The sequence below is a fragment of the Somniosus microcephalus genome, chromosome 10 (assembly GCF_052327205.1).
Source record: "Somniosus microcephalus isolate GS21.2 chromosome 10, FLI_Smic_1.0, whole genome shotgun sequence".
Classification (NCBI taxonomy): domain Eukaryota; kingdom Metazoa; phylum Chordata; class Chondrichthyes; order Squaliformes; family Somniosidae; genus Somniosus; species Somniosus microcephalus.
This window is the reverse complement of record NC_140996.1, coordinates 226,283,431-226,307,406: the sequence shown is the minus strand read 5'-3', so window position 1 is coordinate 226,307,406 and position 23,976 is coordinate 226,283,431. Positions and strand designations below refer to the sequence as shown.

The 23,976-nt window shown below is 44.4% G+C and overlaps 1 protein-coding gene across 1 annotated transcript in view; it reads left to right on the top strand.

Annotated features, from left to right (window-relative positions):
• acer3 (alkaline ceramidase 3) overlaps positions 1 to 23,976 on the top strand; it is a 177,362-nt gene that overhangs the window by 49,563 nt on the left and 103,823 nt on the right. The window contains exons 3-4 of the mRNA XM_085999681.1: positions 1,407 to 1,459; positions 23,035 to 23,116. Coding sequence (XP_085855807.1) covers positions 1,407 to 1,459; positions 23,035 to 23,116 — 135 coding nt within the window. The remainder of the gene's footprint in view (positions 1 to 1,406; positions 1,460 to 23,034; positions 23,117 to 23,976) is intronic.

Sequence of the window (23,976 nt, the reverse complement as noted above, 5' to 3'; positions counted from 1 at the left end):
AGTCTGAATAAAAGAATAACCATAGTGATTCTGTACTACAGGTTCACCTCGACCCTTCACCATTTCTGCACACACTTTGAGCCTTGCATAATAATCCGCTGTATTTGCTACTTAAGTCGCACACATCCTACATCATCAGTGAGCAATCCCATCATAGGAACTTTTCCCCTTCGTAGAGGGGTCAATAACCAGGGGGCATAGTTTCAAGGTAAGGGGCAGGAGGTTTAGAGGGGATTTGAGGAAAAACCTTTTCACCCCGAGGGTGGTTGGAATCTGGAACTCACTGCCTGAAAGGGTGGTAGAGGCAGGAACCCTCACAACATTCAAGAAGCATTTAGATGAGCACTTGAAACGCCATAGCATACAAGGCTACGGACCAAGTACTGGAAAATGGAATTCGAATAGACAGGGCTTGATGGCCGGCGCGGACACGATGGGCCGAAGGGCCTCTTTCAGTGCTGTATAACTCTATGATTCGAAGATATCGCTCACATCCTACAAAATCAGTGAACAATCCCATCACATCGCTCACACCCTACATCAGTGAACAATCCCATCAAATCGCTCACACCCTACATCATCAGTGAGCAATCCCATCAAATCGCTCACACCTTACATCAGTGAACAATCCCATCAAATCGCTCACACCCTACATCAGTGAACAATCCCATCAAATCGCTCACACCGTACATCAGTGAACAATCCCATCAAATCGCTCACACCCTACATCAGTGAACAATCCCATCAAATCGCTCACACCCTACATCATCAGTGAACAATCCCATCAAATCGCTCACACCCTACATCAGTGAACAATCCCATCAAATCGCTCACACCCTACATCAGTGAACAATCCCATCAAATCGCTCACACCCTACATCAGTGAACAATCCCATCAAATCGCGCTCACCCATCATCATCAGTGAACAATTCCATCAAATCGCTCACACCCTACATCAGTGAACAATCCCATCAAATCGCTCACACCCTACATCAGTGAACAATCCCATCAAATCGCTCACACCCTACATCAGTGAACAATCCCATCAAATCGCTCACACCCTACATCAGTGAACAATCCCATCAAATCGCTCACACCCTACATCAGTGAACAATCCCATCAAATCGCTCACACCCTACATCATCAGTGAGCAATCCCAGGAAAAGTATGAAAGCTAATTGTGTGGCTTATTAATAAGTGCCAGCTAATTAAGAAAATGGTTTTGTTCCATTGCTGACGCCTGTTGGAACCGTTTCACTAATATTACAAATACAATAGAATGGGTAAATCAATGCCGTCTACGCCTTCATGCTGGTCTAGCATATTTTATGTGGAGATTAGATCGGATATGCTCTTGTGTTGCTCGTACAACTCACTATTATTTTCTTTTTAATCTTTGTTCTAGTTGTTGGATGAACTTCCCATGATCTACAGCTGCTGTATATTTGTCTACTGCCTGTAAGTACTTATCGACTATTGGATTTTCATCAGCGTTGAGAACTATCGACGGCGATTAGATTTTCTAATGCATGACTTGTTGTGCACCATTCCAGTTCTTAAAGGAACATCCAGAATGACAGACCTGTGAAAAGGAAATCTAGTTGAACCATAATCCCACCACCTAATGTTCTCCACTCCCTTTTCGGTTGTACTAACTACTTCTGTTCCCATAAGGCCCGGTGGTGCCAGGGTTAAGGACATCTCATCAGTGCTGGAGAGGAACTTGGAATGGGAGGGGAAAGATCCAGTTGTCGTGGTCCACGTAGGTACCAACACCATAGGTAGGACTAAGAAAGAGGTTCTGTTGAGGGAGTGAGCAGCTAGGGGTCAAATAAAAAAGCAGACCCACAAAGGTAATAATCTCTGGATTACTACCTAAGCCACAAGCAAATTGGCGTAGGGTCAATAAGATCAGAGAGTTGAATGCGTGGCTCAAAGATTGGTGTGGGAGAAATGAGTTTCGATTCATGGGGTACTGGTACCAGTACTGGGGAAAGAGGGAGCTGTTCTGTTGGGACGAGCTTCAGTTGAACCATGCTGGGACCAGTGTCCTGGTGAATTGAATAACTAGGGCGGTAGATAGGGCTTTAAACTAAATAGTGGGGTGGAGGATTCAGGTGCAGGGGAATTTAGAACGTCAAAGAGAAAGGAGAAGGCAATAGTGCAGGGTAGCGATAGGGGTAATGATAACCAGAGTGTGATAGGAAGTGACAGAGCGTATGAACATAAGTGTGCACCAGCAAATAGTCAGAGTAGGGAAAAATGGGAAAAAGACAAAATTAAAGGTTCTTTATCTGAATGCACGCAGCATTCATAACGAGATAGATGAGTTGACGGCACAAATAGAAATAAATGATTATGATCTGATGGCCATTACAGAGACGTGGTTGCAAGGTGACCAAGGCTGGGAATTGAATATTCGGGGGTATTTGACATTTCGGAAGGATAGGCAGAAGGGAAAAGGAGGTGGGGTAGCTCTGTTAATAAAGGATGAGATAAGTGTAGTGGTGAGAAATGATATTGGCTCAGAAGATCAAGATGTAGAATCCGTTTGGGTGGAGATGAGAAATAGTAAGGGAAAGAAGTAATCGGTGGGATTGGTTTATAGACCCCCTAACAGTAGCTGCACTGTAGGACAGCGTATAAATCAAGAAATAATAAGGGCGGTTTTAATCTTCATATAGATTGGACAAATCAAATTGGCAAGAGTAGCCTTGAGGACGAGTTCATAGAATGTATTCAGCAATTACAAAGGTATGAAGAAAGAGTTGGGTAAAGTGGACTGGGAAAATAGATTAAAGGATAAGACGGTAGATAACCAGTGGCAGACATTTAAGGAGATATTTCATAACTCTCAGCAATGGTTTATTCCAGTGAGAAAGAAAGATGAGAAGGATGAACCATCCGTGGCTAACTAAGGAAGTTAAGGATGGTATCAAATTGAAAGAAAAGGCATGCAGTGTTGCGAAGATTAGTGGTAGGCCAGAGGATTGGGAAATTTGCAGAAACCAGCAAAGGATGACTAAAAAAAAATAAAGCGGGAGAAGATAGATTATATGAAAGTAAAGTAGCCAAAAATATAGAAACAGACAGTAAGAGCTTCTACAGGTATATAAAAAGGAAGAGAGTAGCTAAAGTAAACATTGGTCCCTTAGAGGATGAGACTGGGGAATCAATAATGGGAAACAGGAAAATGGCAGAGACTTTGAACAAATATTTTGTATCTATCTTCACGGTGGAAGACACTAAAAGCATCCCAATAATAATTGATATAGGGAGGGAGGAACTTAAAACTATGACTATCACTGGAGAAAAAGTACTGTACAGGAAACTTTCTGATATCCGGCACTGACGGGACCGAGCTGGTGCCGTACCATCAAAAGTGCCGGACATACCAGCGTTAATGTTGAGAGATACGGAACTGAAAAGCTCCGTGTGAATCAACAAACCCTGTTGCTTAGCAACAGCTTCAAAACAGTCGGCTGCAGCTGCAAGCGTCTCTAGCTGAAGCTGTTGCCATAGCTACAGACCTTGCAGTGCCTGACTGGGGGGAAAAAGCAACGAGAACTAAAAAAACTTACAGAAAACGGCTCCTGATTTTTGCCGTTAGATCGAGTATTCTGGACATATAACCTCTGGATAAACCAAAGTCTCCTGTACTAGGCAAACTAGTGGGACTAAAGGCTGGCAAGTCCCCTGGACCTGATGGCCTGCATCCTAGGGTCTTAAAAGAAGTGGCTGCAGAGATAGTGGATACGTTGGTTGTAATTTACCAAAATTCCCTGGATTCTGGAGATATCCCAGTGGATTGGAAACTGGAAATGTAACGCCCCTATTCAAGAAAGGAGGGAGGCAGAAAGCAGGAAACTATAGGCCAGTTAACCTAATATCTGTCATTGGGAAAATGCTGGAGTCCATTATTAAGGAAGTAATAGCAGGACATTTAGAAAATCATAATACATTCAAGCAGAGTCAACGTGGTTTTATGAAAGGGAAATCGTGTTTGACAAATTTACTAGAGCTCTTTGAGGATGTAACGAGCAGGGTGGATAAAGGGGAACCAGTAGATGTAGTGTATTTGGATTTCCAGAAGGCATTCGATAAGGTGCCACATAAAAAGTTACTGCACAAGATAAGAGGGGTTGGGGGTAATATATTAGCATGGATAGAGGACTGGCTAACTAACAGAAAACAAAGAGTCAGGATAAATGGGTAATTTTCAGGTTGGCAAACTGTAAGTAGTGGGGTGCCACAGGGATCAGTGCTGGAGCCTCAACTATTTACAATCTATATTAATGACTTGGATGAAGAGACCGAGTGTACTGTAGTCAATTTTGCTGATGATACAAAGATAGGTCAGAAAGCAAGTTGTGAGGAGGACACAAGGAGTCTGCAAAGGGATATAGATAGGTTAAGTGAGTGGGCAAAAATTTGGCAGATGGAGTATAATGTGGGAAAATGTGCGGTTATCCACTTTGGTAGGAAGAATAAAAAAACTAATTATTATTTAAATGGAGAGAGAGACTACAGAATGCAGCGGTACAGAGGGATCTGGGGGTCCTCGTACATGAAACATAAAAAGTTAACATGCAGGTACAGCAAGTAATTAGGAAGGCAAATAGAATGTTGGCCTTTATTGCAAGGGAGATGGAGTATAAAAGTAGAGAAGTCTTGCTACAACTGTACAGGGCGCTGGTGAGACCACACCTGGAGTACTGCGTACAGTTTTGGTCTCTAAGGAGGGATATACTTGCATTGGCGGCAGTTCAGAGAAGGTTCACGAGGTTAATTCCTGAGATGAAGGGGTTGTCTTATGAGGAAAGGTTGAGCAGGTTGGGCCTATACTCATTGGAGTTTAGAAGAATGAGAGGGGATCTTATTGAAACATATAAGATTCTGAGTGGGCTTGACAGGGTTGATGCTGAGAGGATGTTTCCCCTCGGGGGAATCTAGATCTAGGGGGCATAGTTTCAGAATAAGGGGTCGCCCATTTAAAGCGGAGATGAGGAGGAATTTCTTCTCTCAGAGGGTCGTGAATCTTTGGAATTCTCTACCCCAGAGAGCTGTGGAGGCGGAGTCAGTGAATATATTCAGTGCTGAGATAGACAGATACTTGAGCTACAGGGGAGTCAAGGGTTATGGGGAGCGGGCGGGAAAGTGGAATTGAGGCCAAGATCCGATCAACCATGATCTTATTGACTGGCAGAGCAGGCTCGAGGGGCCGAATGGCCTACTCCTGCTCCTATTATGTTCTTAAACCTTATACTTCAGGTGTATTCAAGCCACAAAGGTACAGCTTGTAATCTTATGTTGCACAATTTCTTAACCTATGTTTTTTCCTATTTTCATTTGTACTGGAAGGCTGACAGTGCTCTGAAGTGTTAGATATATATGCATGTGTATGTATCTATCAACATGCAACAGCTATATTTTGGCTGCAGTGTATTCATTGAAAAAGAAAAGAATATTTTAGGCACTTGCATTTCAAAGTACGAGCTGATTGCATATTCAGATATTCTACTGTAGCAGAATTATTTAACTTTTTTTTAAAAAAGTTAAATTTTCGCTTTTCTCGGAGGCTTCTGGACTGCTCCAGTGACCTCATTGACTGATGGCAGCTCCAGTGAAAGCAAAGGGAGCCAACCAGCCCGAGAGACAAAGCCAGAGTTGGGGAAGCAGATTTTGTTTTTTTTAAATAAATAAAATTTTCCGTGGCAGTTTATGTTTTGAATGCAAACTAAGGAGCCGGAAGTTGCTGGAGAGGAGCACTACAGTGCCACAAATTGTGGGAGCCTGTGAATAGGCAGTCATTGCTTACATCGAAATGTTCACATCTTTAGATATTGTATTTCTCATTATAAATCCTATATAGCGAATATCAATGTTAAACGTTGACGTGAGAAGTCTGATTCTAAATTGTGGGACAGGAAATGTGCACCAAATGCAAATTAAAAAAATCTAACTGGAGTCAATTTCCCTTGGCGTTACCCATACTGAGTAAAGATCAAGTGCAGTCTTCCGGTGATGTGGTTAGAGGACGGGGACAGCTGCAGCAGGGCACACCAATGTAATTCAGTCCCTATTTTAACGTCATTCTGTCTTTATTGTTCTACAATACTTTGATCTTGTATTAATATTTAGAGTTAAAAAGCAAAACTTTGGTTAGTTTGGGAAGCAGTCGCTTGGGTCACAGACGTTTCTCTGCAGTACAGGCTGTGAAGCTGGGAGAGGCAAAACGGAGGTGTTGCAGTGCCTCTATTGGCATGAGGATGTCATTACAGCGTGACAAGTTTACATGGGCAGTTTCCATTCTAAGTGTGGGCAAAGGGAAAAAGAAAGGCCTGGGCAAAAATTGACACACAAGTGATGAAAACATGACAATGGGAAGTAATGTTTTGTAGGTAGAAAGTGCTTGCAGATGTAAGTATATCATAGATATTTGTAATGGGTCAGTTACTTGAATTTCAAAGAAAAAATTCCCTAGAATTGACGGCAATGAATAAATGGAATAGATAGAATTTTAGGGTGAGAGGGGGATTCGTTTCTATGTCACTGTACTTGCAACGATGTGGCTGTATGTTTGAAAGGGCATGTTGAAGCCTAACATGTCCAAAGCGGCCTGTCTTTGTCATTTTTCCTTACATTCCTTCCAGGCCAGCAGGCGACCTGTGTCGCATCTCTTGCTAATGCAGTTGATCTTTGTTGAAACTTCCTTTTCCCTTCCTCTCTCGGCAATGCAGTGGTTTTCCGGTGTTACGCTTGGTGCCTCCCCCACACAGTTCGCTGTGCGGGGAACCATAGACTCCGCATGCGTTCCTCCAGGGGTCAGCTTCTCATGGTGGCGCACGTACCTCTAGACCTGCAGATCAAGGACATGTGGCCAAAGTCAGGGGCACAACCTGGTGCAGCTACGACTATTCAAATAATGCAATATTTTCATTTATATGCTTCTAATGAGTTTCACAAATACAACATAAGGAGGTTTCAGTCTGGAATAAAAACAGGAAATGCGGGAAAACGCTCAGCACATCAGGCAGCATCTGTGAAGAGAGGAACAGAGTTAACGTTTCAGGTCTATGACCTTTCATCCGTCCGGTCTGCTGAGTGTTTTTCATCATTTTCTGTTTTTATTTCAGATTTCCAGCATCCAGCAGTATTTTCCTTAAGTTTCAGTCTGGCATGTGTTTAATTTGTGTTCTCTCACTTTTCAATCAGAGAGATTAGTCCCTTTATTAATGTCTTCGAATGGTTATAGCATGGAAGAAGGCCATTCAGCCCATCGAGCACGTGCCGGCTCTCCAAGAGCATTTCAGCTAGTCCCACCCCCCCGCCCTTTCCCTGTAGCCATGCAAATTTTTTCCTTCAGGTACTTATCCAATTCCCTTTTGAAAGCCACGTGTATTGAATCTGCCTCCACCACCCTCTCAGGCAGTGTATTCCAGATCCTAACCACTCGTTGTGTAAAAAAGTTTTTCCTCACGTTACTGTTGGTTCTTCTGCCAATCACCTTAAATCTGTGTCCTCTGGTTCTCGACCCTTTTTGCCAATGGGAACAGTTTCTCTCTCTCTAGTCTATCTAGATCCCTCGTGATTTTAAACACCTCTATCAAATCTCCTCTCAACCTTCTCTGCTCTAAGGAGAACAACCCAAGCTTCTCCAGTCTATCAATGAAACTGAAGTCCCTCATCCCTGGAATCATTCTTGTAAATCTTTTCTGCACCCTCTCTAGGGCCTTCACATCCTTCCTAAAGTGCGGTACCTAGAATTGGACACAATACTCCAGTTGAGGCAGAACCAGTGTTTTACAAAGGTTCATCATAACATCCACGCTTTTGTACTCTATACCTCTATTTGTGAAGCTCAGGATCCCGTATGCTTTATTAACCGCTATCTCACCCTGCCCTACCACCTTCAACGATTTGTGCACATATACCCCCAGGTCTCTCTGTTCATGCATCTCCTTTAGGGTTGTACCCTTTAGTTTATATTGCCTCTCCTCATTCTTCCTACCAAAATGTATCACTTTGCACTTTTCTGCGTTAAATTTCATCTGCCACGTGTCTGCCTATTCCACCAGCCTGTCTACGTCCTCTTGAAGCCCATCACTTTCCTCCTCACTGTTCACTATACTTCCAAGTTTTCTGTCATCTGCAAATTTTGAAATTGTGCCCTGTACACCCAAGTCTAAGTCATTAATATATATTGTACAATTAATCCTTAAATTGTGCAGCATTGAAGTACAATAAAGTATTCAAGCTAGGCCGATCAGAGTATTTTCTAAATGGTGAGAACCTAGGAACTGTGGAGGAGCAGAGATTTAGGGGGTCAAGTACAGAAATCACGAAAAGCTAGTGGACAAGTACAAAAAATAATTTAAAAAGCTAAAGGAATGTTGGCCTTTATCTCAAGGCGGCTGGAATGCAAAATGGTGGAAGTTATGTTACATTTATACAAAGCTCTATTTACACACCTTTTAGAGTACAGTGTTCAGTTCTGGGCATCAGACCTTAGGAAGGATATATTGGTTTGTCCACCCCAGTCCAACACTGGCATCTCCACACCATATTGGTGTTTGATGGGGTGCAGCGCAAATTCGCCGTAATGATATCTAGGCTAAGAAGGATGGGTTGCACTGACTAGTTTAGAAAATTAAGGGGTGATCTAATTGAGGTGTTTAAGATGATTAAAGGATTTGGGAGGGTAGATAGAAAGTATTTCCTCGGTGGAAGAGTCCAGAACAAAGGGTGATGAGCTTAAAATTAGAGCCCGGCCGTTCAGGAGTGATTTCAGGAAACACTTCTTCACGCAAAGGGTAGTGGAAATCTGGAATTCTCTCCTCCCAAAAAGCTGAGATTAATGGATTTTTGTTAGGTAAGGGTATTAAAGATTACGGAACCAAGGTGGGTAGATGGAGTTAAGATACAGATCAGCCATGATGTAATTGAATGGTGGGAGAGGCTTGAGGAAATGAATGACCTACTCCTGTTCCTGTGTAAGTACTAATCTCTGACTCGCAAGCGTTATGTTGTGGGGTGGAGGTGGGTGGGTGGGTGGGGGCGGAGGTGGGAGGGAGCGGTGGGGAAAGCAGATGAAGTATTTCAGACTGACTTTATTGTTCAACTTTTGTAACTGAACACGCTGGACCATCGGTTTTAGGCTTGGTTAATAGCTTAATGTTAGAATTGAGACAATGGTCCGGAATTTGCGGTCACTGCTGACCTTGAAGAAAGCTGCCCACAAAGATTTCACGATCTCTGTGGTGAAAACTTTAGGTTTCTCGACGTTAAATTGATTGTAGCGCTGTCAAAAGGGGATTCCTAGCGTAGAGCAGCAGTGATGTCATCAAGCTGTCTAAGCAGCCAATCACGTAGAAGAATTCTCACAGACAGCAAACCAGGAAATAAAAAGCACTGATTTAATTCACTTTTAAAAAACTTTACAGAGAGCGAAATAAAGATTAGGAAATACACATGGGGTTAAGATAGAAGCTGAAATATCATAAATAAACTTAGAAAATGACTAGATTTTATTTATTTTTTTTATAATGAGAAATTTGACATTTTTTCAGGGCCAGAACGCTTGTTCAGCAGTCAGTATACCATTAACACCCCAGTTACACCTATTCCAACAAGGCTTAACTTTAATAGGGTGTTTATTAGATTGGAGAAGCTTAAGTTTTCGTTAGTTCAACTGATTTCACTGATAGCCGGCTATGGTGGGGTGGGGTCCACGGGGCAGCCTGTGTCGGAGCAGGGAATGACTGACCGCAACTTCAAGATTTCCATGTTTATCTGCGCATGCGTTAAATCCTGAAGTTATGGTTAGTTTCCGAGAGGTAACAGTTTGCCATCTTTACCCAGCACAAAATCCGGGCCAATAAAACAGGATTAAAATTCACCACCGAACTGGGCTGTTGAGTCATGGTGAGCATGTTTGTACAAATGTTGCACCGGTGGGCTGTTGTCTGAAGTGTGCTTTTTGGAAAGGAAAAGCAACAGAAATAAAATGAAGGAAGAAAACAAAGGGAATGTCAAAAGAGGGTTGGATCAGAATGAAAAGATAAGGGAGGAACAGCAGTGTCTTTGTTTCTGAAGTGCAGTTTTTAGGTTTCCTCATCAACCTCCTGGATTGTATTGCATGCTTTGAGGCAAAGCATTTGAGCATATACAGATTTATTTCAAGGGAAAAGGTCACTGTTCTATTATTATTTGAGAACAACAGTTGAATGGAGGGTGGCCCGAGTGTGTTGCTGGAACAGTCCTTGCTGACCAACCCAATTCAGATTTGCGGTTTTGCCCCATAATTTTTCAGCAAGTTCTTTAACCCTCATTTAGCCTCCATTTTGCCAGAATGTTACTGACCCTTTCTACATAACTCCTAGTAAGGATGAAGAAGCTCAAGGCAAATAAGAGGAGCATTCAAGGCCCGAGGCCCAAGCTCGCACATAGACTATGCTTCAATTTAAACACTTGACCTCGCTGGGATTCAGTGCCGTTTCATTTCCTTCTCTTGCTCCCCGGTAAGCGAATGCTCATTGGATGTGAGTCCATCCTCGTTCCGAAAACAGCCGTGATAAAACTCTGTTGAACCCAGAGTTTTATTTTTCTTTCTTCCTGTGAAGAAATATATGCCCCCGACTTGACTTTTTTTCACAGTGGCACCATTAATGTTGAGAGCTCACTGTGCGAGGAATCGCGCGTGCAGACTTTTCTCTTGTCACTCTGTGTTGCAGTATTCCTGAGCGTGACCCCCAAGTAAGGTGTTCATTAGCACAACAATATGAAAGTGAGCGACACTGCTCCAGTAATGTCCTAAAGTGTTCAGAATTATGAGGGGTTTTGATAGAGTGGATAGGGAGAAACTGTTTCCACTGGCAGGAGTGTCGGTAACCAGAGGACACAGATTTAAGGTCATTGGCAAAAGAACCAGAGGGGGAGATGAGACTTTTTTTTGCGTCGCAAGTTATTATGATCTGGAATGCGCTGCCTGCAAGGGCGGAAGGAGCAGACTCGGTAGTAACTTTCAAAACGGATTTGAATATAATCTTGAAAAAGAAAAATTTGCAGGGCTATGGGGAAAGAGCAGAGGAGTGGGACTGATTGGAAAGCTCTTTTAAATTGTCGCCACGCGCACGATGGTCCGCATGGCGGCCTCCTGCGCTGTATGATTCTATGTAATGTTCGCCCCCTAAGCTGCGCGGGCGTGCATCGACCGGGAGGTCCCGAGCAGGCCACTCACCCAGCTGTTCCGCTGGAAAAGATAGCGCGCAGCAAATTTAAACAGGCCGCGCACCAAAAATAACAATTAGAGGGAACATTGATTCCGTGACCTGAGAAAAGGATGTTTCCACGTGCTTTCCTGAAGTTTTCTCCCGTTCTCCAAAATTGTCCTTCAGTCCTAAACAGAAGGGACCAGTTGTGCTGGTGATGCTCTACTGATCAAGGAAAGCCCGGTTCTTGGGCCTGTAGGTACTCGGTGCTGACTTGCCAATAATGATTTCATATAGGAAGGTCCTGTTGTTGCAGCTGGAGGGCCAGCTGTGGTACAGCTTGGTTCCTTGGTGATGAGCCTGGCTGTGTCAGGATTCCTTCCTTCGGGCATAGATTAGCATTGTGGAAATCATCCACTTTAAGGACAGTGCAGAAAATCCTCTATGGTGCCACATTCCGGTTGTTGCAATTCAATTAAAAGGCTTTATTGCCCTGGGTCTATCATTCAGCTTGCTGAGGCTCTCTGCAGAAACCATTGTAGCCTCTCTGTTGACTCTGGTAGGAAGTTAAATAATGACCAGTTAGAGAATTCTCATAGCCGGTGCCTGGAAAATGAAGTGTTTGTGTGGTCAGGGACTTAATTTTGCTTTGCACAAGTTCATGCCTGACTGACCTATTTGAACCGATGGCCTTGTGCAATCTTAATTTTTTGGAGATGATCACAGTGTTTCCTCTCGGAAGTTGATCCTTCAGCCTCTGATGGCCCCCTTTATTATGTGGCAATCTGATCGGGCAGTCTTGAGACTGCATCCAAAGTTAGCTAACATTGTATTTGAGATTTAATAGAGGTGAGGTGTTGAAAATTACGAGGGCTTTTGATGGAGTAGATAACTAGAGGACACAGATTTAAGATAATTGGCCAAAAGTTCAGGGAGGGGATGCAAAGACATTCTTTTATGTGGTGAGCAATGTCCCCTGTAATTTTACTTTATGGCCGCGCGGCCCCTTTAATGGGCTGTGCGGCCCATTCAAAATTCCACGCGTGTGTGCGTTTTTTTTCCCAATTGAAAAGCCGGCTGACCGGCTGCGCAGGATCCCTGGAGCGCCGCGCAGGATCCCTGGAGCGCCACGCAGGCTAAGGGGAGCATTGGCAATGAGCTGTTATGATCTGGAATGCGCCGCTTGAAAGGGCGGTGGAAGCAGATTCAATAGTAACTTTCAGAAGGGAGTTAGCTACATACTTGAAAAGGAAAAATTTGCAGGGCTGTGGGGAAAGAGCAGGGGAGGGGGACTAATTGGACAGCTCTTTCCAGGAGCCGGCACGGGCAAGATGGGCCGAATGGCCTCCTGTGCTGCGCGATTATAAGTATCATTTGCCTAAGGACGACTTACTTTCTTGCTGGAGCGAAGCATTACTTTTATTTTCAACATCGATAGAACCAAGGACACCTCAGTCAGTTTGTTAACAAAACATTAGATACACCAATTACCATCTGGACGGCTTGGAGAAGTGAACTGAACTCATTTTATTTTGAGTCCTTAGCTGATTGTGAATCACTCAAAAATTGGGGTGCGTTCTCCTCATGCTACAGCAGTATCGTGAGTCAGTGCGAAAAGTCTTTCTGCTGACTCTTTCTGCGTGGTGCATGCATCGTGCTTTCGTGAAGCATTGTTTGCCTTGACCCGACAACAGAAAATAAGCCCTTGGGTTCAAATGTGTTTTTAACATATGAACGGTTGATCTGCTCATATCTACGATACAACTGTCAGTATTCAGAATCTGCTATTTTGACTGGGAAAATGGCGCTTGGTCCCAATTCCAAAGTGAGTCGTAGCGCCGGGGAGGCAGTAAGCAGATCCCGCATCCCTTGTACTCTGGAGTTCACAATCACAGAAACCCCACAGTGCAGATAGAGGCCATTTCGGCCCATCGAGCCTGCACCGACACATATCCCACCCGATCCCCGTAACCCCTACACCAACACATATCCCACCCTATCCCCGTAACCCCACGTATTTAATCCCCCTAACACTAAGGGTCAATTTATCATAGCCAATCAACCTAACCTGCACATCTTTGGACTGTGGGAGGAAACCGGAGCACCCGGAGTAAACCCACGCAAACACGGGGAGAATGTGCAAACTCCACACAGACAGTCGCCCGAGGCTGGATTCGAACCCGGGTCCCTGGCGCTGTGAGGCAACAGTGCTAACCACTATGCCACCGTGCTGCCCATGCTCAATATCTGTACAACCGCAGGATATAATAACATCCTCATTACAGGAGGGTACGGTAGCATAGTGGTTATGTTACTGGACTAGTAATCCAGACGCCTAGACTAGTGATCCAAAGACACGAGTTCACATCCCACCGTGACAAATTTAAGTTCAGTCAATAAATTAATCTGGAATAAAAAGCTAGTGTCAGTGACGAGGATAAATTGTCTGTCATTATTCACTCACATCATTTACTTATTTACGATAATTGGCAAATGAGCCAGAGGGGAGATGTGGAGGAATTTTTTATGCAACACATTGTTGTGATCTGAAATGCACTGCCTGAAATTGCGGTGGAAGCAGATTCAATAGTAACTTTCAAAACGGAATTGGATGTATACTTGAAAAGAAAAAAATTTGCAGGGCTACGGGGAAAGAGCGGGCGAGTAGGGCTAATTGGAGAGCTCTTTCAAAGAGCCGGCACAGGCACGATGGGATAAATAGCCTCCTTCTTTGCTGTAAGATTCTATCCATCTATTCTAAATACCGATGTATAACTAGACGTATGTTCTGGAACTGTTAGGTTTGACCGAGGCGCAAGGAGAAAGTTGGCAATATCTTTCCTCATGGCAGAGCCTGAATGTGTAATATTTTGATGCTGCTTTTTAAAGGAAAAGAATTTCCTATCATTGGGTGGAATCGTGTGACTCCTGTTTTAGGTGCCTACATGTGACTCCAGTACCACAGCACTGTGGTTGACTCTTAACTGCCCTCTGAAATGGCCTAGCAAGCCACTCCATTGTTAAGGCGGTGGCCCACCACCACCTTCTCTAGGACAATTAGGGATGGGCAATAAATGCTGGCTTTGCCAGCGATGCCTACATCCCAGGAACTAATCAAAAAAAGTAATGGGGTTGTTGGCTAATCATAGCAATCAATCTCTATCCATTAGTCTACAACAGACCCAGACATGAGGAAATCCCCAGTGGTGGAGAGCTTTGGGAACTATAGGCCCAAAGTCACCTTTTCACTCCCAAGCAATGCTACGCTCGCCACATGTCATGTCTCAAATTACTCACCTACTATATCCCAGAATGTTATTTTCTGAAAGAAAAGCATTTGAATGAATCAATACTAACTGCTTCGGACGTGCAGACTAGAATTCCCCCAAAGGCTCAGCATGTTTATCCAGTGAGGAAACTGAGCCTTGCAGATCAGGAAGGCCAACATTTGATCCTTGGGTCTGGGCTATCGGTTAGCTGATCTCAGGCAGGCCAGCGGCATGGTGCTGCCGTTTGCCTCTGTCCTTTGGGGTCAAGGAGGGGAAAATTGGCAAGGCTTTCCTTCTCGGAAACTTCTACTGGAAGTATCTCTTGTGTGGCATTGATGAGGACAAGGTGGGTTTGTTTTAATGTGCCCCGCAATGGAATGGCCTGCAAGCCCTCCTGTTGCCATGACAGCAATATGGGCACTACAATTGGCTGTCTGAATTAGGAAGGGAAAGACCCACTAGTGTTCCTGTTCCAGATCTCTGTCCAGTGACCCATGGCAGAAGGACGGCTAAATCAACACGGTGAGGGGGGAACAGATCCCTCCCAGTAAAGTAGCCTGCTGTCTGGGCTGCTCATAGTGAATAATGACCACTTGGGCAAGGTCTTGGAGGGACGCCAGTGGCTCTAGAGCTGTGCCCCAGCAAGAGTCGGTGCTTTCTGGAGATGAGCAATCACTGTTTTGTATGATGAGTGTTTATTTTCTTGTTAATTTTCTCCCCTCAACTGACAGTTTGGTGGGTGGGAGGTCTTCCCCTGACATCCGTACATGTGCCTTTCCAGCAGGAGAGTCACGGGGTTGTAAAAGGGAACAGGAACGCTGGGCTTCTTCATTTTAATTTCTCCATTATAGTGAGGTTAGTTGTAGCGCCCCCACCTCCACCATGACTGACCTGAAATTGTCTGGCTCACCACCAATGTTCCCTCTTATTTTCTTTTGGGTGCGCGGCCATTTTAATGGGCTGTGCGGCTCATTCAAAATACCGCGCAGCCGTGGAAAAGCCGGCGAGCCAGCTGTGAGGGAGGCCCATTGCTCACCATGGATCACCGGTGAAATGTGTGGCTTTCTTGGTTTGTTTGACTCTGTGCCATACTTTGCCGTGCACTTGCCCGCTCAGCCCATTGCTTATCATGAAACTTATTATTTATTTTTTTTAAACCCCGATATTTAATATGACATTAGAGAGAACTGAAACTGCAAAAGTTTTGTTTTTGGTAAAAAGACAAAGTTAAAAGCTCTATATCTGAATGCATGCAGCATTCGTAACAAGATAGATGAGTTGGTGACACAAATAGATACAAATGGGTATGATCTGATCGCCATTACAGAGACGTGGTTGCAAGGTGACCAGGGCTGGGAACTGAATATTCCAGGGTATTTGACAATTCGGAAGGATAGACAGAAAGGAAAGGGTGGTGGGGTGGCTTTATTGGTAAAGGATGGGATCAGTGCAGTGGTGAGAAGTGATATTGGCTCAGAAGATCAAGATGTAGAATCGGTTTGGGTGGAGATAAAAAATAATATGGGGAAAAAGTCTCTGGTGGGTGTAGTCTCCAGGCCCCCGAACAGTAGCAATACTGTTGGACAGAGTATAAATCAACAAATAATGGAGGCCTGTAAAAAAGGTACAGTAATAATCATGGGTGAGTTTAATCTCCATATTGATTGGACAAATCAAATTGGCCATGGTAGTCTTGAGGAGGAGTTCATAGAGTGCATCCGGGATGGTTTCCTAGAACAGTATGTAATGGAACAAACCAGGGAGCAGGCTATCTTGGATCTGGTACTGTGTAATGAGACAGAATTAATAAATGATCTCATAGTAAAGGATCCTTTAGGAAAGAGTGATCATAGCATGGTTGAATTTCAAATTCAGTTGGAGGGTGAGAAAGTTGTATCTCAAACCAGTGTCCTGATCGTAAACAAAGGCAATTACAATGGCATGAGGGCAGAACTGGCTAAAGTGGACTGGAAAAATAAATTAAAGGGTAAGACAGTTGAAATGTAGTGGCGGACATTTAAGGTGCTATTTCATAAGTCTCAACAAAAATATATTCCAGTGAGAAAGAAAGATTATAAGAGAAGGGAGCATCATCCGTGGCTAACTAAGGAAGTAAAGGATGGTATTAAATTGAAAACGAAGGCATACAATGTTGCCAAGATTGGTGGGAGACCAGAGGATTGGGAAATTTTAAAAAACCCAGCAAAGGATGACTCAAAAAATAATAGAGAGAAAATGAATTATGAGAGTAAACTGGCAAGAAACATTAAAACAGATAGTAAGAGCTTCCACAGGTATATAAAAAGGAAGAGAGTAGCTAAAGTAAACGTTGGTCCCTTAGAGGATGAGACTGGGGAATTAATATTGGGGAACGGGGAAATGGCAGAGACTCTGAACAAATATTTTGTATCTTGACTTCACGGTAGAAGACACTAACAACACCCCAATAATGGATAATCAAGGGGCCACAGGGAGGGGGGAACTAAAGACAATCACTATCACTAAGGAAATAATACTTGGTAAAATAATGGGACTAAAAGATGACAGGTCCCCTGGACCAGATAGCCTGCATCACAGGGTCTTAAAAGAAGTGGCTGCAGAGATAGTGGATGCATTGGTTGCAATATACCAAAATTCCCTGGACTCTGGAGAGGTCCCAGCGGATTGGAAAACCACAAATGTAACACCCCTATTTAAGAAAGGAGGGAGACAGAAAGCAGGAAATTATAGACCAGTTAGCCTAACATCTGTCGTTGGGAAAATGCAGGAGTCCTTCATTAAGGAAGCAGTAGCAGGGCATTTGGAAAATCATAATGCAGTCAAGCAGAATCAGCATGGTTTTATGAAAGGGAAATCATGTTTAACAAATTTGCTGGAGTTCTTTGAGGATGTAACGAGCAAGGTGGACAAAGGTGAGCCAGTGGATGTGGTGTATTTGGATTTCCAGAAGGCATTCGATAAGGTGCCACATAAAAGGTTACTGCATAAGATAAGAGCTTGCGGAGTTGGGGATAATATATTAGCATGGATAGAGAATTGGCTAACTAACAGAAAGCAGAGAGTCGGGATAAATGGGTAATTTTCTGGTTGGCAAACAGTAACTAGTGGGGCGCCACAGGGATCGGTGCTGGGGTCTCACCTATTTACAATCTACATTAATGACTTGGATGAAGGGACCGAGTGTAATGTAGCCAAGTTTGTGGATGATACAAAGATGGGTGGGAAAGCAAGTTGTGCAGAGGACTCAAAGAATCTGCAAAGGGATATAGACAGGCTAAGTGAGTGGGCAAACATTTGGCAGATGGCATATAATGTGGGAAAGTGCGAGGTTATCCACTTTGGCAGGAAAAATAAAAAAGCAAAGTATTATTTAAATGGAGAGAGATTACAAAATGCTACAGTTCAGAGGGACCTGGGGGTCCTTGTGCATGAAACACAAAAAGTTAGCATGCAGGTACAGCAAGTAATCAAAAAGGCAAATGGAATGTTGACCTTTATAATCAACTTTATTGTCATTGTTAGTGCACAAGTGCAGTACAACGAAATGTAGGCTTGCGGCTCCCGAGAGTGTACATTTAGATTAAGACATTTAAACATTCAACATTCATTTGGCTTGTAATACATTAACATAAACATAATAAAGTGCATTGGCAGATGTGCAGGCTTTAGAGTTTATTTGTGGAGTTCAGTAGGATGACAGCCCTGGGAAAGAAGCTGTTCCTAAATCTGGTCGTTCGGGTGCGAATGCATCTGTAGCGTCTCCCAGATGGCAGGGGGACGAACAAACTGTGGCTGGGGTGGGTAGGGTCTTTGATGATGGTCCGTGACCTCCGTAAACAGCGTTTCTGGTATATGTGCTCTATGGTCGGTAGCCGGGTGCCGGTAATGCGTTGGGCAGTTTTGACTACCCGCTGCAGGGCTTTCCGGTCATAGTAGCTACAGCTGCCATACCATACTGTGATACAGTTCGTCAGGATGCTCTCTATTGTGCAGCGGTAAAAGTTAGAGAGGATCAGGGGTGACAGGTTACATCCCTTCAGCCTCCTTAGGAAATATAGGCGCTGCTGGGCCGCCTTCACCAGAGAGGAGGTATTGAGGGACCAGGCGAGGTCTTCCGTGATGTGGACTCCGAGGAACTTAAAGCTGTCCACCCTTTCCACCACAGCCCCATGGATGTGGATGGGGGTGTGACTTCCGCCTTTAGACTTCCTGAAGCCCACAATGATTTCTTTGGTTTTCTTGATGTTGAGGGCCAGGTTGTTATCGGCGCACCACTTCACGAGATGCTGGACCTCCTCCCTGTAGGCTGACTCATCGTTGTTGGTGATCTGGCCTACCACCGTGGTATCATCCGCAAACTTGATGATGGTGTTGGAACCATGAACAGCCACACAGTCGTGGGTGAAGAGGGAGTAGAGGAGGGGGCTCAGCACACATCCTTGTGGGGCCCCCGTGTTCAGGGTCGGGGGGGGGAGGTGTGGTTACCTAATTTGACAGACTGGGGTCTGTTTGTTAGGAAGTCCAGGGTCCAGTTGCAGAGGGAAGTGTTCAGGCCAAGAGTGTGGAGTTTGGTGGCCAGCTTGTTGGGGACGATAGTGTTGAATGCTGAGCTGTAGTCTATGAACAGCATTCTGATGTAGGTCTCTTTAGCGTCTAAGTGATTCAGTGCAGAGTGTAGAGCAGTTGTGATTGCATCCTCCGTTGATCTGTTTGCACGATAGGCAAACTGGTGTTGGTCAAGAGAGTTGGTCAATTTCAAGGGGGTTGGAGTATAAAAGCAGGGAAGACCTGCTACAACTGTACAGGGTATTGGTGAGACCACACCTGGAGTACTGCGTACAGTTTTGGTCTCCTTATTTAAGGAAGGATATACTTGCATTGGAGGCAGTTCAGAGACGATTCGCTTGGTTGATTCCTGAGATGAAGGGGTTGACTTATGAAGAAAAGTTGAGCAGGTTGGGCCTATACGCATTGGAATTTAGAAGAATGAGAGGTGATCTTATTGAAACATCTAAGACACTGAGGGGGCTCGACAAGGTAGAGGCAGAGAGGATGTTTCCCCTCGTGGGGAAATCTAGAACTCGGGGGCATAGTTTCAGAACAAAGGGTCGTCCTTTTAGAACTGAGATGAAGAGGAATTTATTCTGAGGGTCGTAAATCTGTGGAATTCTCTGCCCCGGAGAGCCGTAGAGGCTGGGTCATTAAATACATTTAAGGTGGAGATAGACAGATTTTTGCAAGATAAGGGAGTGAAAGGTTATGGGGAGCGGGCGGGGAAGTGGTTTTGAGCCCAAGATCAGCCCTGATCTTATTGATGGCCGATCAAGTGGCCTATTCCTGCTCTTATTTCTTATGTTCTTATGTTACAATGGGGCAGCGCAGGCTCGGTCCTACAATAAGATCGAACGGGCTGGAGCTCTTTTCTCTAGAAAAGAGAAGACAGGATTACCTGATGGAGGTGTTTAAGATTCTGAAAGGGTTCGATAGGGTCGACGTAGAGAAGATGTTTCCACTTGTGGGGGAGACCAGAACTAGGGGCCATAAATCTAAGAGAGTCACTAATAAATCCAACAGGGAATTCAGGAGAAACCTCTTTACCCAGAGCGTGGTTAGAATATGGAACTCGCTACCTCAGGGAGAGGTTGAGGCGAATATCATAGATACATTTAAGGGGAAGCTAGTTAAACACACAAGGGAGAAAGGAATAGAAGGAGATGTTGATGGGGTTCAATGAAGAGGGGTGGGAGGAGGCTCGTGTGGAGCAGGAACACCGGCATAGACCTGTTGGGCCGAATGGCCTGTTTCTGTGCTGTAAATACTTTGTAATAAGACATTCCTGCACCGTACCACGTTGAAACATCTCAAAACACAATGAATAATTTTTCGATGTGCAGTGACTATTATGGTTGATATTTGCTCATGACTACTGTACGTCTCACAGACAGCAATGCGATGAATGGCCAGCTAATTTTTTTTTGATCTGGTTTATTGGGAAATGTTTGGATAGAACACCACAAGTGCCCTTGCTCTACTTCGAACATTGCCACAAGATCCTAATGTCCAGCTGAAACAGTAGATCTCAGTTTAACATTGTATCTGAAGCACCGTACCTCTGACTCTCTCAGTACTGCACTGGAGTGTCAGCTAGATTATGAGCTCAAACCCCTGGTGTAGGGCTCGAACCTCCAGCCTTCGGAGTCTGAAGTGCTACCGACTGAGCCAAACTGATCACTTGAGTTTTAAGTCCCAGCCAGGTTGTCAAGTTGAGGATCTAAAGGAGAAAATAATTTAGAAAAATGGTGAGACTATCATTCTTGCACAAATTATTTTTTGAAGAATACAGGTTGAGCGTCCTGAATCCGGCAACCTCGGGACCCAGGCCGAGCCGGTTTTCGCATTTTTCCGGACTTCAGAACGTGTTTCTGATGTCCGAAGTCCGGAAATATCGCAACCTGGGCTTGGGCGTTTTCAGGACTTCGGACATCAGAAACACATTCCGAGTCCGGAAATGCCTGGGCCACTCCGCGTAGTGCTGACGCGTTTCTCCACCCCTCCCCTTCTGTTAAAGGGGAGGGACGCTGCGAGCTTTGCAGAGCATCCGATGGCCCACACTAGGCCACCAGGGCGGCGTGGTGCCGTGGCCGCAGCCTGGCGGAAACACTTAGTGGAACTGTGCAGATTAAGGAGGATAAAACACAACACTAAGGTTTTATTGCATCACTCGCATTTTTCCTAGGATTTTTCAAAAAAAGACAACAAAAGTTCATGGCTTTTTGAAGTACAGGTTGAGCGTCCAAAATCCGGAGTTCCGGATTTTGGATGCTCGATCTGTATTTTGAGAATGGCAGGTGCAGTCCTCAAATGTTGGTACCTGGCAACTTGTGAGGCCATTGAAGATTCTGAATCCCCACCCCAGCAGTCCCTTCTATAAGTGGAGTGATTTCAGACTCCCCAGTTTGCTCAGACAGTAATGCATCAGGTGATATTGAGCAGTACATACAAGGAAGGCTAACTGGTCAATCACTGCACTTGCTTAGCTTGCTGACCTCATTTAGAACTGTGCCAGGACAGTATTCTTGTCACCAACAGCCTTGGGCTAAAGAGTGGGGAAACTCGAGCTGAGTTCCCATTCCTGATCAGCAAATCCAGTAGACATAAGAAATAGGAGTAGGAGTCGGCCATTTGGCCCCTCGAGCCTGCTCCGCCATTCAGTAAGATCATGGCTGATCTGATCTTGGCCTCAATGCCACTTCCCTGCCCGCTCCCCATAACCCTCGACTCCCTTATCGTTCAAAAATCTGTCTATCTCCACCTTAAATATATTCAATGACTCCGCCTCCACAGCTCTCTGGGGAAGAGAATTCCACAGATTCACGACCCTCTGAGAAGAAATTCTCCTCATCTCCATTTTAAATGGGCGACCCCTTATTCTGAAACTATGCCCTCTAGTTCTAGATTCCCCCACGAGGGGAAACATCCTCTCTGCATCTACCCTGTCGAGCCCCCTCAGTATCTTATATGTTTCAATAAGATCACCTCTCATTCTTCTAAACTCCAATTTGTCTTGAACCTTTCCTCATAAGACAACCTCTTCATCTCCGGAATCAACCTCGTGAACCTTCTTTGAACTGCCTCCAATGCAAGTATATCCCTCCTTAAATAAGGAGACCAAAACTGTACGCAGTACTCCAGGTGTGGTCTCACCAGCGCCCTGTACAGTTGTAGCAGGACTTCCCTACTTTTGTACTCCAACCCCCTTGCAATAAAGGTCAATATTCCATTTGCCTTCCTAATTACTTGCTGTACCTGCATGCTAACTTTTTGTGATTCATGTACAAGGACCCCCAGATCCCTCTGTACTGCAGCATTTTGTAGTCTCTCCCCATTTAAATAATAATTTGCTTTTTTTTTCCTACCAAAGTGGGTAACCTCACTTTTTCCCACATTATATTCCATCAGCCAAATTTTTGCCCTTGGGTAAGGGAAGGATCCAGCTCGGCAGACAGTCCCCGCCACAGTAGCATCAAAACACCTTTTTTTTCCGGCAAGTTCGCTGAGAATGGCACGACACCAGAGGACTGCTGCCTGCCCGAAAGGGCTGTGGATGCTCTGTCGTTGAGCATATTCAAGGCTGAGAGGGAAAGATTTTTGAACACTAAGTGAATCGAGGGATATGGGGATCGGGCGGGAAAGTGGAGTTGAGGTCAAAGATCAACCATGATCTTATTGAATGGCGGAGCATTGGCCTACTCCTGCTCCTAATTCTTATGTTCTTATGGCACTTGTGGAACTGGTCAGTGGTAACATACTGGCCACTGCCTTAAGGAGAGAAATAGTGAAAACCAAAAAATGTCAGCGGTCCACAGCAATCTCTGGACATTGTGCATATAGAAGATGGTGAAACACTGTTAAAATAAAATTTGAAATTGATCCTGAATAGCATACTTTCAAAAATTGGGATCTCTGTTACCCCAAGTGTGTGTACAGCATTTTATCAAGAATGGGTATGCGGCCTTTTAGGTCTCTTAATCTAATATTCTGTTATTTCGTTCAGGTACGAATGCTTCAAACACAAGAACACGCGCAACTACCTTCTAGTTTTTATACTGGTACTATTCAGTGGGCTAGTGACCATAGTAAGTTTATATTCCTATTATTTTTAAATTGCTTTCTGTGCAGGATATTCATTTTTATATTGCATGATGATGATATCGGTTTAAAAAACAAATGAGCTGTGAGTTCCAGTTTGGCGCCATTGCCTTTGCGTCGTTGCTGAGTTTGCATCGATTAAACATCTCTTTGCACCGTCTCTAATCCCAGAATAAAATTGCTTTCAGTGTGAGACTGAGGGATAATGGGTAAGGTTAAAGGCAAGCATCAGCACCCAACAAACGTGGTGGCACTGATCGAGAAGCCAGCCACTGCGCCGTTTTCCCTTCCTTCTTTAAAGTTGACAGAAAGGTACTGTTCTCTCGTCAGGCCATTGAAAGAAAGACAGACTTGCATTTATATAGTGCCTTTCACAACCTCAGGACGTCCCAAAGCGCTTTACAGCCAATGAAGAACTTTTGATGTGTAGTCACTGCTGTAATGTAAGGAATGCTGCAGACAATTTGCGCACAGCAAGCTCCCACAAAAAGCAGTGTGATAAATGACCAGGTAATCTGTTTTAGTGGTGTTGGTTGAGGGATAAATATTAGCCAGGACACCGGGGAGAACTCACCTGCTCCTCTTCAAAATAGTGCCATGGATGTTTTACGTCCACCTGAGCAAGCAGACAGGGCCTCGGTTTAACGTCTCATCTGAAAGACGGCACCTCAGACAGTGTGGCATTTTGGAGTGTCAGCCTAGATTTTTGTGCTCAAGTCTCTGGAGTGGGACCAACAAGCCTTCTGACTCGGAGGTGAGAGTGCCACTCACTGAGCCGCAGCTGACCATGAAGGATCTGTCTCGGAGTATGGCTTTTTATTGACTGTATTCCCTCTAAATACAGCAT